We start from the raw sequence: 17,526 nt of genomic DNA on the forward strand, positions 1-17,526 counted from the left end.
TGCAGTCATTGCAGTGGGGGTGGAGTGGGAGAAGGGGGGTGGGATGGGGAACAGGGAGATTGTACAGAATTGTGTTCAAAATAGAACTGCAGCGCAGGTAAATCAACCATGTGACACAAGTACTGAATCTCAGAACTAGAAAGTTGTTTGCACATCCGGTCCTCGGCCTCTGCTGCCACAGCCCGGGCTGCCCGGAGCGCTCCGTCAAAGAAAACCAGGAGAAAAAAAATATCAAGACCCACAGAAACTTTATGATTATTTGTACACAAATAAAACCACAAGGACCCACCAATCTGTGGAGTGAACCCTTTTTTACACGTGGATTCTGATAGAAATAGGGCTTTGTTGGGATGATGAGCAGAATGGAGGCAATTAGTAAATAGCTTACAAAATCCGTCAAGAGTTCAGCTGGTACACGCACGTCAGATGCGAATGAACAAGACAATACCCACGAGAATGGAACAGTTACATCAGTGTAAGGGTGCAACAATTATTCCAGCAACCGATTTAACCAGCGCTTGATTTGGAGAGGGGTATGATGGGCGTAGCTCCCACCACCAGATCGATGGAAGCTGGTTTGCTGCCGCTTCCAGATCATTTCTGCGTCTCTCTCATGATCGTGAGCTTTCACTCAAGAACAAATACAGAACCGAGGGACTCCCAAGTACTTGCGGGGCAGAACTTCCTGCGTAACCTTGTTTCGTGGGTTAGACATCCGTCTCCAACAAAAAAAACTATTTCAACCTTTTTAAAACTTCCTTTCCTGGGAAGAAGCCGTCGCTGGATGGGTCAGTGTTTATTGCCCGTTCCTCATAGCCCTTGAGAGGGGCATTTAAGAGTCAAGAGTTTCTTGTCAGCTTGGATCTTGGATGTTTCTCTCTCTTGTGGGGACCATGGGTTTGAATTTGAATGGTTTTCGGGAGCTAGCATTAAGGGCTTCTGCGCATTGGCTTTGTAACTTTAAGAATGGAGTAATTTTTTTTAAAAATCACATTGCTTGAAAGAGGACTCTCCACATCTGGAGCACCCTGATTGGCTCTGCACAGATGTGTGCACATCTGTCTTCAGCTGATTGCTTACTATGCCATGTTTACACATCAACATGCACTGGACATTACATATGGACACAACTGATTCACATTGGGAACATGGTTATTGCAGAGACAGGGACAGGCGGGGAGGAGTTTGGAGGTTCACTTTCTCAGGTGAGGGGGCCCACCTCTCAGACCCAAGGTGCAACAACTGCGCACCCCCAATGCTGCAGGACCCCATTGAACCATAGAATCCCTGCCATGCAGGAGGCCATTCGGCCCATCGGCTCTGCACCAAGCCTCCGAACGTTCTCTCTATCTCGGCCCACTCCCCCAACCTATCCCCGTGACCTCACGCATTGATCATGGCCAATCCACCTAACCTGCACATCTTTTCATAGATAGTCACAGAATCCCTACAGTGCAGAAGGAGGCCATTCGGCCCATCGAGTCTGGACCGACAACAATCCCACCCAGGCCTTAGCCCCATAACCCCATGCATTTACCCTAGCTAGTCTCCCTGACTCTAAGGGGCAATTTAGCATGGCCAATCCATCTAACCCGCACATCTTTGGACTGTGAGAGGAAACTGGAGCACCCGGAGGAAACCCACGCAGACACGGGGAGAATGTACAAACTCCACACAGACAGTGACCCGTGGCTGGAATTGAACCCAGGTCCCTGGAGCTGTGAGGCAGCAGTGCTAACCACTGAGCCACCGTGCCGCCCTGCTCCAAATTGGAGAAGCATGAGAAGATAAATGTTTTCCGGGGGTGGGGGGGGGGGTGTGGGGGGTGCGAGTGTGGAGGGTGCAGGTGGGACTAAAAGAAAGGAGACACTGACAGGTAGAGTGTGAGGGAATAACGTTAGCAGCACTGGGTTGGACACAGTACAGGAGCAAAACCTAAATGATCAGACAAGGTGGGCTTTCGAAACCCTTGCAAAATAAACCTGGCAGGAACTAGCTGCCATGACATTCTGAGACCATCCAATGAGCCCCCATCTAACCCATTTCCTCTTCGCTTCAGAGGAGCACAGAGCTTTTAAAATGGGTGAATGACCCTGTTCAACTCATACCCGTAAGGACAAAGACCGACTTGACGGTTCAATACCGGCGCAGTCAATGGCAACCCAAGGTGCTGACCAAAGACACCAGCCCACTCTCTCCACTGCCACTGGGAGAAAAGCCGCACTGTGTAATTGTGAAAGCTGGGAACACGGTCTCTGGGGCTTCTGACGCAGCTGTATTTGGAGTAACATGGGGAGTCATAGTTCCACGACTCTCCCAGCCGAAGAGTGGACGGGACTGCTCGCATCCGCGACTGATGACCAAAACTGATGGTTAATTGGCCCGATCATTTATAATTGGTGCACCCTTGTTGTAAATATTTACAAATAAATTCTATTTACATACACATCCAAAGATCTGGACAGTAAACCATATTGCATTTCCTGAGAAATCTTTCTGATACAGTGACTGAGCCGAGCTTGCTCAGGTCGGGGGCGGGGGGAGTTGAGCTGAAGCCAGTGTTCTCCTGGGTTGGTGGCGCAGGGCTCTCTCATTCACCCGCCGTAGTTGTAGTCTGATTCATCTTCAGCCGTCACTGAGGCAGGACACTGGATCCTGCCAATCTCCTCCAGGGCACTGGCTAAGGAGTCAAGGTCTCTGTCATTTTGGTGCTGTGCCTCCCATATGTCCAAGATTGTACCAGCCGGGCTGCTCTTCACCGCAAAGTAGCTCAGGTTCCTGCCAATGCATAAGGGGGGGGGAAAACAAAATGGCAGAAAGAGCACAAGTCAGAAAGTTCCAGCTTCCTTTCAAGAGCATTGGAATCAGTCACCGACCATGTCCAAAACCCGAAAGCCAGTCCAGTCCCCCCCCCCCCCCCCCCCCCCCCCCCCACCTCCCCCCCCCCACTCCCCCCCACCGTCTTCTCAAAATTCACTGCCTGCCCCGCTTTTGGAGCCAAAATGGGCAACTGTCAAGTTGAATGCAAACTGGGAGAGATAAGTAGTGGGCGACTGCTCCAGTATCACACCATCTGCAATCCCATCCAGAATAAAAATGGTTCCCGGTCCCAACAGATCTTAGATTGGGAGTTGGGATCTCTGCTATTCTTTTCAGCACACAGAGGTGGAAAGGCAGTGCCCACTGCTCAATGACCCTACCATTCCATGGTCTCCTGCTGGGAGTATGTGGGTATGGGATACTGGCGAGCAACTATCAAGGTGGGCAGAAATGCCATCCCTTCAGTCCTCCAAGCCTGTGCCAATCATGATGCCTGTCTAAAGTAAAACCGTACGCACTTACAGAGTCCGTATCCTTCCATCCCCGTCCTATTCATGTATTCATCCAGATGCCCCTTAAATGCCATTATCGTACCTGCTCCCACCACCCCCCCAGGCAGCGCGTTCCAGACATTCACCACCCTCTGTGTAAAAAACTTGCCTTGCACATCTCCTCTAAACATTTCCCCACGCACCGTAAACCTATGTTCCCCAGTACTTGACTTTTCTATCCTAGGAAAGACTATCCACTCTGTCCATGCCACTCATAATCTTGTAAAGCTCCATCAGGGTCACCCCTCAACCTCCAGAGCTCGATGTCTTGGTTGATCAGTAGTCACTTGGGCAAAGTACTTGAGGACACGATGGTACAGTGGTTAGCACTGCTGCTTCACAGCGCCAGGGACCCAGGTTCAATTCCAGACTCTGTGTAGAGCTTGCACATTCTCCCCGTGTCTGCGTGGGTTTCCTCCGGGTGCTCCGGTTTCCTCCCACACTCCAAAGATGTGCGGGTTAGGTTGATTGGCCATGATAAATTGCCCATTAGTGTTAGGGGGATCAGCAGGGTAAATTCATGGGATAATGGGGATAGGGCCTGGGTGGGATTGTTGTTGGTGCAGGCTGATGGGCCGAATGGCCTTCTTCTGCACTGGAGGGATTCTATGATTAGCCCAAAATAAGCCTTTGTTAGTCCCTTTCCATGGAGACCCAGAAGGATAATCAGACCCGGGTATCACTGCTGCACACAGACTCCTGACTTTTTAGACACACCGTGGCAATATTGAGACAATGGAGCAAACTCAAATCCAGATTAAGACAAAAGTCGCCTTTTTATGAGGCATCAGCTCGCCCTGCTGATTTGCTTTGCTTCCACTTACCTGTCTATGTGCAGCTTCTGTGCTAACAGCCGCCAGTCTTTGCCTGAAGCACTGGGGACGTCGAAGGTGGAACAGATTTTCTGCCTGATGGAATACGGGATCTTAAATGTTTTGGGACCGGCTGAAATGGCCACGTCACTTGCAGCCTGCGCACAGAAGTGAGCGGCTTCTCTCTCAGTCTGTAAGAGTAGACAGGCGTGTTTGACAAGCGTTGACAACTGCAAATAGCCCTTGCTCAGTTGCATTAAACAATCGGTGGCAAGGGATTGGTAATAACTCTCACTAATATACCCATGCTTACTGTCGTACAACATCCCCAAGATGCTTCACAGAAGCCTTTACAAAGAAACTTTGACACTGGGCAACATAAGAAGGTATTAATCAATGTTCCAGGTTGACCACCCTTTGTTACAACGTGAGGCTTTATCAGATGGTCATGCTTTGGGACCACCTCTTTAATTTTGGGTAAAATAGAGGAATCACGTGACCTGTTCTACATTCTGCTGACAACAAGCCCCGGGAAGCTTGGTTATTAAAGATTAAACGGGGAGAGGCAGATTGCTTTACTAGGAAGAAAATGCAAAATCTCCACACTGATAAACAATGACCAAGCAGCGCAATGCTGGCACGCTGGCACAGTGGTTAGCACTGCTGCCTCACAGCGCCAGGGACCTGGGTCGGATTCCAGCCTCGGGTCACTGTCTGTGTGGAGTTTGCACGTTCTCCCCGTGTCTGCGTGGGTTTCCTCCGGGTGCTCTGGTTTCCTCCCATAGTTCAAAGATCAGCAGGTTAGGTGGGTTGGCCGTGCTAAATTGCCCCAAAGTGACAGGGGGATTGCAGGGTAAATATGTGGGGTTACAGGGATAAGGCCTGGGTGGGATTATTGTTGATGGGCTGAATGGCCTCTTTCTGCACTGTAGGGATTCTATGATGGTGCACAGACCATTAGTCTCCAGGTCACAGACATGTCAGGACTCACATTGCCATGGAAATGGGCTTTGAGAGGGCAAGAGTTGAAAGGGAGACATTCTAGGAGTGGCTTTTCCTTAATATCATTGAACCTCACAGACAGGGTCAGTCTACAAGAATCTGAAAGAGAGAGCTTGGAGAGATAGAGGCAACAAGTCCTTATTGTTCACCATGCTAAATGAGGGTGGGAGGTCATGCTTGGATTGAAGAGATACAAGTGGGGACAGGCTGGAAGATTTGTCTCGCCATGGCTGGCGGGTAGGATGTCCAGGGCAATCCACACCAGAAAGTTACACGGCAGCAAAAGAAAAAGATTAGCTAAGCATCACTTTGGACCGGATCCTGGAGTGTCTACTGAAGCACAGTGTAAGGTATAACCATAGGGAATATTTCCTTCATGTTAGTTGGGGAATCTTTTCCATCAAGAGAAGAAAGGAGAGGCAATGGTCTAATGGTATTATTGCTGGACTACTGATGCAGGATCTCAGCTAATGTTCTGGGGACCCGGGTTCGAATCCCACCACGGCAGATAGTGGAATTAGAATTCAATAAAATATATCTGGAATTAAGAATTTACTGATGACCATGAAACCATCGTTGATTGTCAGGAAAAACCCATCTGGTTCACTAATGTCCTTTAGGGAAGGAAATCTGCTGCCCTTACCCGGTCTGGCCTACATGTGACTCCAGAGCCACAGCAACGTGGTTGACTCAACTGCCCTCAGGCAACTAGGGATAGGCAATAAATGCTGGCCCAGCCAACGACGCCCATGTCCCACGAATGCCTACTGAAATAGGGTTTACTGATGTTGTTTTGAATTTGTGTCACAGTAGGAGTTTTAAAACTTGAAATCTTGTCAAGTGATCCTGTCAGCCATTTATTGGAAGTTCGAACTGCCTCCGCAGGGAGCGTAACACCTTAATCTGAACTTTTACAGCATGGAAACAGGCCCTTCGGCCCAACTTGTCCATGCCGCCCTTTTTTTTTAAACCCCTAAGCTCGTCCGATTTGCCCACATTTGGCCCATATCCCTCTATACCCATTTTACCCATGTAACTGTCTAAACGCTTTTAAAAGGCAAAATTATACCCGCTTCTCCTGCTGCCTCTGGCAGCTCGTTCCAGACACTCACCACCCTCTGTGTGAAAAAATTGCCCCTCTGGACCCTTTTGTATCTCTCCCCTCTCACCTTAAACCTGTGCCCTCTAGTTTTAGATGTAAGTCAACAATAGAATCCCGATAGCCCATCGAGCCTGCACCGACAACAATCCCACCCAGGCCCTACCCCTGTATCCCACAAATTTATCCTGCTGGCACTAAGGAGCAATTTAGCATGGCCAATCAAGCTAACCCGCACAAGTTTGGACTGTGAAATGAAACCGGAGCACTGGGAGGAAACCCACGGAGACACGGGGCGAACAAAGGACAAAGAAAATTACAGCACAGGAACAGGCCCTTCGGCCCTCCAAGCCTGCACCGACCATGCTGCCCAATTGAACTAAAACCCCCTACCCTTCCGGGGACCATATCCCTCTATTCCCATCCTATTCATGTATTTGTCAAGACGCCCCTTAAAAGTCACGACCGTATCCGCTTCCACTACCTCCCCCGGCAACGAGTTCCAGACACCCACCACCCTCTGTGTAAAACATCTGCCTCGTACATCTCCTTTAAACCTTGCCCCTCGCACCTTAAACCTGTGCCCCCTGGTAATGACTCTTCCACCCTGGGAAAAAGCTTCTGACTATCCACTCTGTCCATGCCTCTCATAATCTTGTTGACTTCTATCAGGTTGCCCCTCAACCTCCGTCGCTCCAGTGAGAACAAACCAAGTTTCTCCAACCTCTCCTCATAGCTAATGCCCTCCATACCAGGCAACATTCTGGTAAATTTTTTCTGTACCTTCTCCAAAGAGAACATGCAAACTCCGCACAGTGACCCAAGCCGAGAGTTGAACCGAGAGCCCTGGTGCTGTGAAGCAGCAGTGCTATCCACTGTGCCACCGTGCCGCTGATAAGCACAGGGGTGGTGAGTGAACGGGACTTGGTGCAAGTTAGGATATTGACTGCAGAGTTCTGGATGAGTTCAAGGTCAGGCAGGAGTTCTTTGGAATAAAAGCAAAATACTGCGGATGCTGGAATCTGAAACAAAAACAGAAAATGCTGGAAAATCTCAGCAGGTCTGACAGCATCTGCGGAGAGAGAAAAGAACCAACGTTTCGAGTCAGGATGACACTTCATCAGAGCTTTGGAATAGTTGAGTCTGGAGGTGCGAAGGTGTGGATAGGGGAGTTCCGTGACACACTGAATAGTTGAGTTTCGGGTTGGGATGTGCGACAGGAGGTGGGCAGTCTTGTTGATGGTGCAGATAGATGCCAGCAATGCCCATGCTCCACGAATTAAGTTTATGGAAGACACACCAGTCTGGAAATAGTTAATTGCGGGCTGTGTATTTTGATAAAAATGCTCATGAAGAATGACCTGAAAATGGCCTATGGTTGACTAAAGGTCATATTGTGAAGCACCAAGCTTGATTTAACCACATTATCCTCTACGAATGGAACGTTCTCACAGAGCATCCGGATCTAAGTTGGCATGACTACCTGACTCCACAGTATCTGAATTAATCCACATGCAAGCTTGATCAAATCTGCTAGGTAGCTCCTGTCAAAGCCCAAAGCAAGGGTCATGATGGTAAATCAAAGCAGCTAAAGTTAAGAAGAACGAGTCATCATGGACTTGACCTCATGCAGAATGTTGTGAAGTTGAGTTTATAAAGATGTAAAGAATCTAAAATACAACAGTGCGTGGTCCCTTTAAAATCTGGTTGTGTCAGTGCCTTCAAAATCTGGCTTTATTCAATGCTGAGATGTTTAAAATGCAGAGTACATACAGACTCTAAATTGCAACACTTGTTTTGAGCACCAAGCCTCAGGCTTGCCTTCATAGAATCCCAACAGTGCAGAAAGAGGTTATTCGGCCCATTCGGTCTGCACTGACCACAATCCCACCCAGGCCCTATCCCCACATCCCCACATATTTACCCGCTAATCCCTCTAACCTACGCATCCCGGCACTCTAAGGGGCAATTTAGCATGGCCAATGCACCTAACCTGCACATCTTTGGACTGTGGGAGGAAACCGGAGCAAAACTACGCAGACACAAGAACGTGCAAACTCCACACAGACAGTGACCCAAGCCGGGAATCGAACCCAGGTCCCTGGAGCGGTGAAGCAGCAGTGCTAACCACTGTGCTACCGTGCTGCCCTTCGTAACCAGCTCTGCAGGTTTTTGCATTTTGTTAGCCTATGAGTTTAAAGAAGACACTCAGCTAACAGCCAATGAGTTTAAAGGAAACACTCAACTAAAGGGAACCTATCAGATTTGAATTTGCCATTGCTGTTGGCATCAAACCAATAGAGGATGCATAGGTCACCAGGAATATAAAAGAGGAACTCAATTACCTTCAGTTCAGTTGCACCAAGGTTTGAGCCAGGAGTTCAACCAGAAGCAGGGCAGTTAGATCAACTGGAGCAGTTAAGGGCAGTTAGATCAACTGGAGCAGTTAGTTCTTAACTCTGCCAGCTTTAGATAGGTCTTCAGATAACTCACCCTCTAACCAGCAAAAAGTACCAAATCAGGCCGCGTTTGCAGATAGAGGACAAGTACCGAAGAACTCCAAAACTACCCAATGCTATCAGACCTGGTTTGAGAGTGCCTAAAATTCTATTATTACTATTTTGGTAATGAATGTTCCTTGTGTTTATCTGGACAGCCTTTCAGTCTAACTTTCCTTTAATTAAAATGCTACTGGTTTAATTAAAGTTCCTGTTTGGTTAAAAATAAAATAACTTGTTAATTATTCTCTTAAAGCGGAAGTCAGGTCTCTCTGTTAGTGAACCTCTTAATGTTAAAGTACAACAATGAACTCCTTCCCAAACACTTTTACCAGATTACGAAGTGCGGTAAAGGGGTTCAACCTCTGTGTCGTCACAAGAATGACAACTCAGAATATTTTCTCTTGTGGGCAAAGGATCTGAAACTGTGGAATGTTGTACAGCATGTTTCAAAAACAAAACTAAAATAAAACTTGCAAGATCTTTTAAAAAATACGTATACATGTCCGCATATCTAACCCTCAAACAAAAAACACATTTCATCGGCAGAAAAAGTGGCCATTCAGCCCATTGTGCCCATGGCAGGCTCCTTGAAAGAGTTATTCATTGAATCCCACTCCCATTATTTCCCCATAGCCCAAAAAGATTTTTCTTTTCAAGTACTAATACAAATTCCTTTTGGAAATTATTATTGACCACTGCCTTTTCAAAGCAGCACACTCCAGATAGCAACACAAAAGAATTCTTCTCCTCTTGCCGCTGGCTGTTATGTCAAGCATCTGAAATCTGTATGAACTAGTTGCTGAGCCTTCTGCAGGTGAAAATACTTTCTCATTATCTCCTCTATCTTAAACATTCACTCTCTCCACCACTGACACACAGGTTTCCTCCGGGTGCTGTGGTTTCCTCCCACAGTCCGAAAGACGTGCTGGTTAGGGTGCATTGGCCATGCTGAATTCTCCCTCAGTGTAACCGAACAGGCATCGGAGTGTGGCAACTTGGGGATTTTCACAGTAACTTCATTGCAGTGTTAATGTGAGTCTACTTGTGATACTCATGAATAAACTTTAAACACAGCAGTGGCAGTGCACACCATCTAGAAGATGCACTGCAGAAGATCAGCAAGGCTCCCTCGTCAGCACGTTACAAACCCACAATCTCTGCCACCGAGAAGGACAAGGGCAGAAGGTGCATGGGAACCACCACCTTCAAGTTCCCCTCTAAGCTACGCACCATCCTGACTTGAAACTAAATTGCCGTTCCATCACTATCACTGGGTCAAGATCCTGGATCTCCCTCCCTTCCTACACCACAGGAACTGGAGCGCTTCGAGAAGGCAGCCCACCATCACCTTCTCAAGGCCAATTAGGGATGGGCAGCAAATGCAATGGCCTTGCAAATGACATCTACATTCCACGAATGCATGAAAAAAAACTTAATTAATTTGCACACTCCTTTACCTCGTCTGCCCAAAGGAAAGCAATCTCAAATTCTCTAGTCTCTCCATGTAGCTGAAGTTCCTCATCCTTGGTACCATTGCAGTAAATCTCTGCGTCCGCTCCAAGGTTTTTAACACCCTGATGCTTAAAGATGGCGTGGCCACATGGGGTAGACCTTAACCTCACACCAGGGTGCAAACAGCCAATTCTCATTTTCACAACTGCTGTGCCAGGCACTGTTATACCTGGGCGTAACATTGATAATCTATCCCATTGCACTTTCAGGGTGCTTCATTATAAGTTCACAAGATATAGGAGCAGAATTAGGCCATTTGGTCCATCAAGTCCGCTCCACCATTCGATCATGGCTGATATGCCCTCATCCCCATTTTCCTGCCTTCTGCCCATAACCCTTCAACCCATTACCAATTAAAAATCTGTCTAACTCCTCCTTAAATTTACTCACTGTCCCAGCATCCGCCGCACTTTGGGGCAGCGAATTCCACAGATTCACAACCTTCTGGGAGAAGTAGTTTCATTTAATTCCATTGAATTTTGATGAGTTCTCCACTGAAATGGGGACATGTCCTGAGAGACATTTCCTCATTCACGGATTGAGCTGTCAATCAAGGCCATTTGAAAATGGAAGCGGGTTGGGTTTGAAATGGCCTCAAGAATTGAAGAGTCAAGGCCAACAGTTGTGTCCTGGGAAAGGCTCTTGTAGACTTCATTGCAGCACCAGAAAATGATAGATCATCAAAAGAACAAAATAAAGAAAAAATATCAACACCGAGTGGCCTGTAATCTTTCCTTTCCTACAGGTTTGTTTAAAATCAGGAAAGGTTTAGGCCCGGTAAATATGAGGAAATTGTCTCCAATGGTTGAAGGATTGACCAGCAAATGAAGCAGATTTAAGATGATTGGAGAAAGGAGCAGTGGTGACATGAGGATAAACCTTTTTATTGATTGAGCATTGAGGATTTGGATTGCGCTGTCAAATAGGGTGGTTGCCACTGATTCAATCAGAGCTCTCAACAGGGAACTGAATAAATAGTTAACACAGAACGTAGAACAGTACAGCACAGGAACAGGCTCTTCAAGCCCACGATGTGGTACCGAACATGACGCCAAATTGAACTAATCCCTTCTGCCTGCCCTTGGTCCATATCCCTCTGTTCCTTACATATTCACGTGCTACCTAAAAGACCCTTAAACACCCCTATCGTATCTGCCTGCATCACCGCCCCACGCAGCATTTGAAGGGAAAAGAAGCGCAGGAGCGACTCAATGGACCGAATAGCTTCCTTCTCTGCTATGGTGGTGGGGAGTTCACAAAGAGGGTTCGAGTTGCTGTGGCAACATGCACATTTACACATATGTTCTTGTCTGGAGCTGTGGGTAATGGTAGTGGAGGCTCAATATTTCATTCCATCACATGGCTGACCAGGAATCCCTACCATTCTTCCAGGAATCCCCATCACTCTTCCAGGAATCTCCACCTCTCTTCCAGGAATCTCTACCATTCTTCCAGGAATGTCTACCTCTCTTCCAGGAATCTCTACCACTCTTCCAGGAATCTCTACCTCTCTTCCAGGAATCTCCAACACTCTTCCAGGAATCTCTACCTTTCTTCCAGGAATTTCTACCATGCTTCCAGGAATCTCTACCACTCTTCCAGGAATCTCTACCACTCTTCCAGGAATCCCTACCACTCTTCCAGGAATCCCTACCACTCTTCCAGGAATCCCTGCCACTCTTCCAGGAATCTCCACCACTCTTCCAGGAATCTCTACCACTCTTCCAGGAATCTCCACCATTCTTCCAGGAATCTCTACCACTCTTCCAGGAATCTCCACCACTCTTCCAGGAATCCCTCCCACTCTTCCAGGAATCCCTGCCACTCTTCCAGGAATTTCTACCACTCTTCCAGGAATCTCTACCACTCTTCCAGGAATCCCTACCACTCTTACACGCCACTGGCACGTGGTGGAAGGATTTCCAGGTTGAGATCCCTCTCCATCCTGCTGCCCCTGAGATTCAACCTGTGTGGCCATGTGATGAACGCACCTTCCTTGGGCATTGGTTCCCAGAGCTTCTGGTTCAAAGGCAGGGACACTACTTCCTGTGTAGACTCTGCATCGTTGGCTGGGCCAGCATTTATTGCCCATTCTGAATTGCCCCTTGAATGGCTTGCTGGCCCTAAGGAGCTTGCTTGGCCATTTCAGAGGGCAATTAAGAGTCAATCACATTGCAGTGAAGCTGGAGTCACATGTAGGGGAGACCAGGTATGGACGGCAGATTTCCTTCCCTGAAGGGCATTGCAACAATCAATGTAGGGGAGACGATGGCCCAGTGGTATTATCGCTAGACTATTAATCCAGAAACTCAGTTAATGTTCTGGGGATCCGGGTTCGAATCCCGCCATGGCAGGGGGTGGAATTTGAATTCCATAAAAATTATTTGGAATTAAGAATCTACTGATGACCATGAAACCATTGTTGGTTGTCAGGAAAACCCATCTGGTTCACTAATGTCCTTCAGGGAAGGAAATCTGCCGTCCTTACCTGGTCTGGCCTACATGTGACTCCAGAGCCACAGCAATGTGGTTGACTCTCAACTGCCCTCGGGCAACTAGGGATGGGCAATAAATGCTGGCCCAGCCAGCGATGCCCATGTCCCATGAATGAATAAAAAAAATTCATGGTCATCCTTACACTTTTAATTGCAGATTTAAAAAGAAATTGGATTCAAATTTCACCATTTGCTATGGTGGGATTGTAACCCGGGTACCCAGAATATTACCCCTCTTCTCTGGATTACCCGTACTGAACCACTATGCCAGTCTAGAATTTGGCTTTCGCAATGGTCTCAAGTCCAACACAAAACCTAGGCTGCCCGGGAAAGTTGCTTGTGAAGTTTACCTCGAGGATGGAGGTGTTGAGATGAAAGATCTGCTCGTCTCCCTTGAGCTGCCGGATGCAGATCTTACAGGAGAGCTGTGTGGTTGCCGAGTTGAATCGCTCCACCCTGAAGGCACACGGCAGAGGCTGCTGGCTCCTGCACCAGATATGGGAAAAGGCAAATTCCTGCTGGAGAGAGAACGCAGAGTGAGGCTCTCTCTGGAAAACACCGACACATATCAAAAATTAGATCAACATCAGCAAGAGTGCTCTCCGACACTACACCATTTCTCTCCTCCAGCATTCCTGAGTCTGAAGGACAAGACAGAACTTACTTACAATGAAAAAATTTAAAGTTTATTCAGTAGTGTCACATGTAGGCTTACATTAACACTGCAATGAAGTTACTGTGAAAATCCCCCAGTCGCCACATTCCGGCACCTGTTCGGGTACACTGAGGGAGAATTTAGCACAGCCAATGCACCTCACCAACACGTCTTTCGGACTGTGGGAGGAAACCGGAACCCCCGGAGGAAACCCACACAGACACAGGGAGAACATGCAAACTCCACACAGACAGTCACCCAAGCCGGGAATCGAACCTAGATCCCTGGCACTGTGAGGCAGCAGTGCTAACCACTGCACCACCGTGCCGCCCAGAAAGGACTGAGAGGGGATGAGATGAACAGATTCTTGAAATATTCCCAAGGGTTGGAAAGTACTGTGTACTTTGTATAGCGCGCAAGAAACAATACTTTTCACTGTATACTAATAAATGTGACAATAATAAATCAAATTGAATGAAATCAAATCAATTCAAACTCTCCATTTCTTTCTTTGCTCAGGAAGCTCCTTCATACCTGTCTCTTTGGTCATGTTTTTGGCTCCTGACCCTAAATTTGCTTTATGGAGTTCGGTGTCAAACTATACTTTACATCAGCTTCCGCAGAGTGTCTTGGGATACTGTTTTTTGAAGGTCCTTTGAAGTCAGAAGATTATCCCCATAAACTCAACCAATGATATTTAACATAAATGGGATATCACTGAGACGATAGAGCTGTGGTTCGGCTGTTCATTTCCCCGAGGCTAAACCGGACTGCACACAGCCTTGGTACCCTGTTTGAACCTGGGTTGAGCTGCTGACCCCATCACCAACTCCTACGGCCAAAACCGCCTGCTCCCACCGCCTCTCTCCACCCCTGCCTCAGTTGATTAGCTGCTGAAACCTTTGACCCGCGTTACCTCTGCGCTCGCTCCAACTGTCCGGAGAGCGTCAGGGAGCTCCATATTCCCGGCGCATAAGAAATGTGGATAATTACAGAGCGCAAAAAGAAAAATTTTCTTTCGTTCATGAAACCGTTGCACCTGTTCCTACAAACAAAGCGTTCGTCAAAAGATACTGGCTGTCATCACAGTTACCGTCATGATATTAGACGAAGTTGTAGACTATCATTAGAAAGCTAACAACATAAATTAATAATTATGCCCATTGGCTGTGTTTAAATTTATGATCTGGAATATCCAAATAAAGTAATTTCTACATAATTTAGAAACAAGTACATGAGCAATTTGTATTCGCTGAAACGAATAAATTAATTTTATATTTAATTAAATTCCCCAACACTCAAACAGACATAAAAATAAATGGATTAATATGCAATATTAATATCGGCCTTGGTTCACTGGGTCACACAGCCTGGCTCTTAGTTAGAAAGGGTTCACTTCAGATGCCGAGGCTTGGCAAATCTGGACTGCATGTGTTAAGGACGTTGTGGTCACATTGGACCATGGAGCCAACATCACGCTGGGTTCCCATGGTAGATAAAACATTCCTGGGCAATTGAGCTTGTTCATAAGCCACTACACAGTCGACGCGGGCAGGCGAGTGAGGGGGGTCTGCTTTTTCACCATTGAGTTGGGAAAGCGGGAAGGAAGGGGGGTACATCCTTTTTTAACCCCCCCCCCCCCCCGCCCCACCTTTTGTTCCTCTCCACCTGGCCTCCAAAGGCCGACTCCAATTAGGGAGGGGTTCTTTTTTGCATTGGCAGCTCATATCGAGATGAACTGAAAATCAAAATCTATCTGTGCCCATCTCTCACCACCTTGGATGTGCCTTGATTATATTCTACATAACATCCACCGCCTGCTACCAAGATTGGGCAGACCAGCTATTTTTTTTACTGGCAAACATTCATCCACTTCTAAGTCTGCATGCAGCCTGTAAGTGGCACTCAAACAAGTGGAAAGTACCTGAAATACGCTCAGTGGTTTCATCCTCCACAAGAATTGGGGTACGTCAAGCAGGGAGATTTGAAGGCCGTAAGAATTTGCTTTGAAGTGTAAAGTTCTGGGTTCGTCCAACAGCTGTCCGCCTTGGCTTCTCTCCTCGCTCATCACTTCCTGGCATTGCAAGAGCACAGCAGTTAGCCAATGGAGAACACACTCCCTCTCACCCGCCAGGTATACCTACAGGTACATGCTCGCAACAACTTTCTACAATGAAAGCAAAACACTGCAGATGCCTGGAATCTGAAACACAAACCAGAAATTGCTGGAAAATCTCAGCAGCTCTGACAGCATCTGTGGAGAGAGAATAGGGTCAAATGTTTCGCGTCTGGTTGACCCTTCGTCAGAGCTAAAGACAAAGAAAGTAGGAGAAGATTTATACTGTAATGGTGAAGGGGGGGTGGGGGGGGGGGGTGTAATTGACCAAGATATCACAGAGAAAAAGACAAAGGGGATGTAAATGGTGGTGATAAAGGCTGAGAATGGTGTTAGTAGCGGCCATCAAGAGATCGGAATGTGTAAATGGCAAAATAAAGGTGCAGAGTGTTGAAGGACAACCTGAGGAATGTGACGGATGGCCCTAGTTGGGGTGAGGGGTGGGGGAGTTGGGGGGGGGGGGGGGGGCACAAGATGGAATGCGAGATTCAAAAGTGGACAATAGGAGCAATTAATATTCAAAATATATAATAAGAATGTAAAGTAATAAAAATGGACTTTCTCTTGCGCCACTGAACAGGAGGCAGAGTTTGTAAAGTGCAAACCATTCAGGACAATTAAAATAGAAAGATCGCATTTCTCTAGTGTCTGTTCAAGTGTGCCAGGAAAACCTCAAAGTACTTCTTGGCTGTAGAGTTCTTAGCGGTGCTTTGCACTGCCCTGCCCCCAAACTCCTCCCGTCATTAGTTGCCCAATATGTCCATTCTCGTATTTCCACTTCAACTGGAGAACAGACAAACTCTTCATTATCGGATTGTATGATTCTTGACCGTGATCCAAACAGTTTTTTCTTCTCCTCCAGGACTCCTGTTGTTTCAAATTTACAAATAATCAACAAAGGCATCCAAAGAAAATGGAACAAAAAAACCCAATTCCATCCTGTCCCTATGATTTATCTCCCAGGTGGCTCGCAGCAGTGTCCTGGAATATTAATCAAGAATTCCTGGGGACTCCAGGGTCAACCCCAGGAGACGGGTAAACCCTGACTTCACCGGATTTTGATGAAAGATACAATGGTGGTCAGAAATGAGCTGCAAACCAGGACCTCAAAATGACAAGGGCTGAATAAGAAATGGCAGTATTTTGCTGAAGTGATTGGCAAAAGAAACAGGGGAGATTAGCAGAATTTTGTTTGCTCATTATTATGATCTGCCATGTGAAAGGGTGATGGATTCAAGTTAAATCATAACTTTCAAAAGGGATTGGCTATGAACTTGAAGAGGGGAAAAGAACACCACAGGGCTCTGGGGAAAGAGCAGGAAGAGTGTGATTAACTGCATAGCTTTTTCAAATGACTCTTATGGTGTGCATTTCTGTAGTTCAAGGCGGCATTTCTGACAGTGCAGATCTCCCTCAGTACTGCTCTTGTCAAAGAACAAAGAATAGTACAGCACAGGAACAGGCTCTCGGGCCCACCAAGCCTGCGCCAATCACGTTGTCCTACCTAGACCAATCACCTGTATCCCTCTATTCCCCACCTGCTCATGTGTCTATCCAGATAAGTCTTAAATGTCGCTAACGTCTCTACCTCAGCCACCTCACTTGGCAGTGTATTCCAGGCCCCCACCACCTTCTGCGTAAAAAACTTCCCCGCACATCTCCACTGAATCTTTCCCCCCTTACCTTGAACTTGTGCCCCCTTGTGATTGTCATTTCTGCCCTGGGAAAAAGCTTCCAACTCTTCACCTTATCTATGCCCCTCATAGTTTTATAAACTTCTATCAGGTTGCCCCCCCCCCCTGCCCCCCCCCCCCCCCCCCCCCAGCCGCCATCTTTCCAGGGAGAACAATCCCAGTTTATTCAATCTCTCTTCATAGCTAATACCCTCCATACCAGGCAATATCCTGGTAAATCTTTTCTGTACTCCCTCAAAAGCCTCCACGTCCTTGTGGTAGGGTGGCGA

General features: G+C 47.2%; 1 protein-coding gene across 4 annotated transcripts in view; it reads right to left on the reverse strand.

Annotated features, from left to right (window-relative positions):
- Positions 1 to 231: 231 nt before the first annotated feature.
- LOC144510159 (netrin receptor UNC5D-like) overlaps positions 232 to 17,526 on the reverse strand; it is a 558,422-nt gene continuing 541,127 nt past the window's right edge. For 2 of the 4 annotated variants that reach the window (XM_078239553.1, XM_078239552.1), the window contains 4 exons: positions 15,372 to 15,521; positions 13,143 to 13,310; positions 4,196 to 4,374; positions 232 to 2,778 (listed from right to left, as the gene is read on the reverse strand). In XM_078239553.1, coding sequence (XP_078095679.1) covers positions 2,595 to 2,778; positions 4,196 to 4,374; positions 13,143 to 13,310; positions 15,372 to 15,521 — 681 coding nt within the window. In that variant the 3' untranslated portion in view covers positions 232 to 2,594. The remainder of the gene's footprint in view (positions 2,779 to 4,195; positions 4,375 to 13,142; positions 13,311 to 15,371; positions 15,522 to 17,526) is intronic. The other 2 variants (XM_078239549.1, XM_078239551.1) reach the window with 2 other exon arrangements.

This window comes from Mustelus asterias, chromosome 22 (assembly GCF_964213995.1).
Source record: "Mustelus asterias chromosome 22, sMusAst1.hap1.1, whole genome shotgun sequence".
Taxonomy (NCBI): Eukaryota; Metazoa; Chordata; class Chondrichthyes; order Carcharhiniformes; family Triakidae; genus Mustelus; species Mustelus asterias.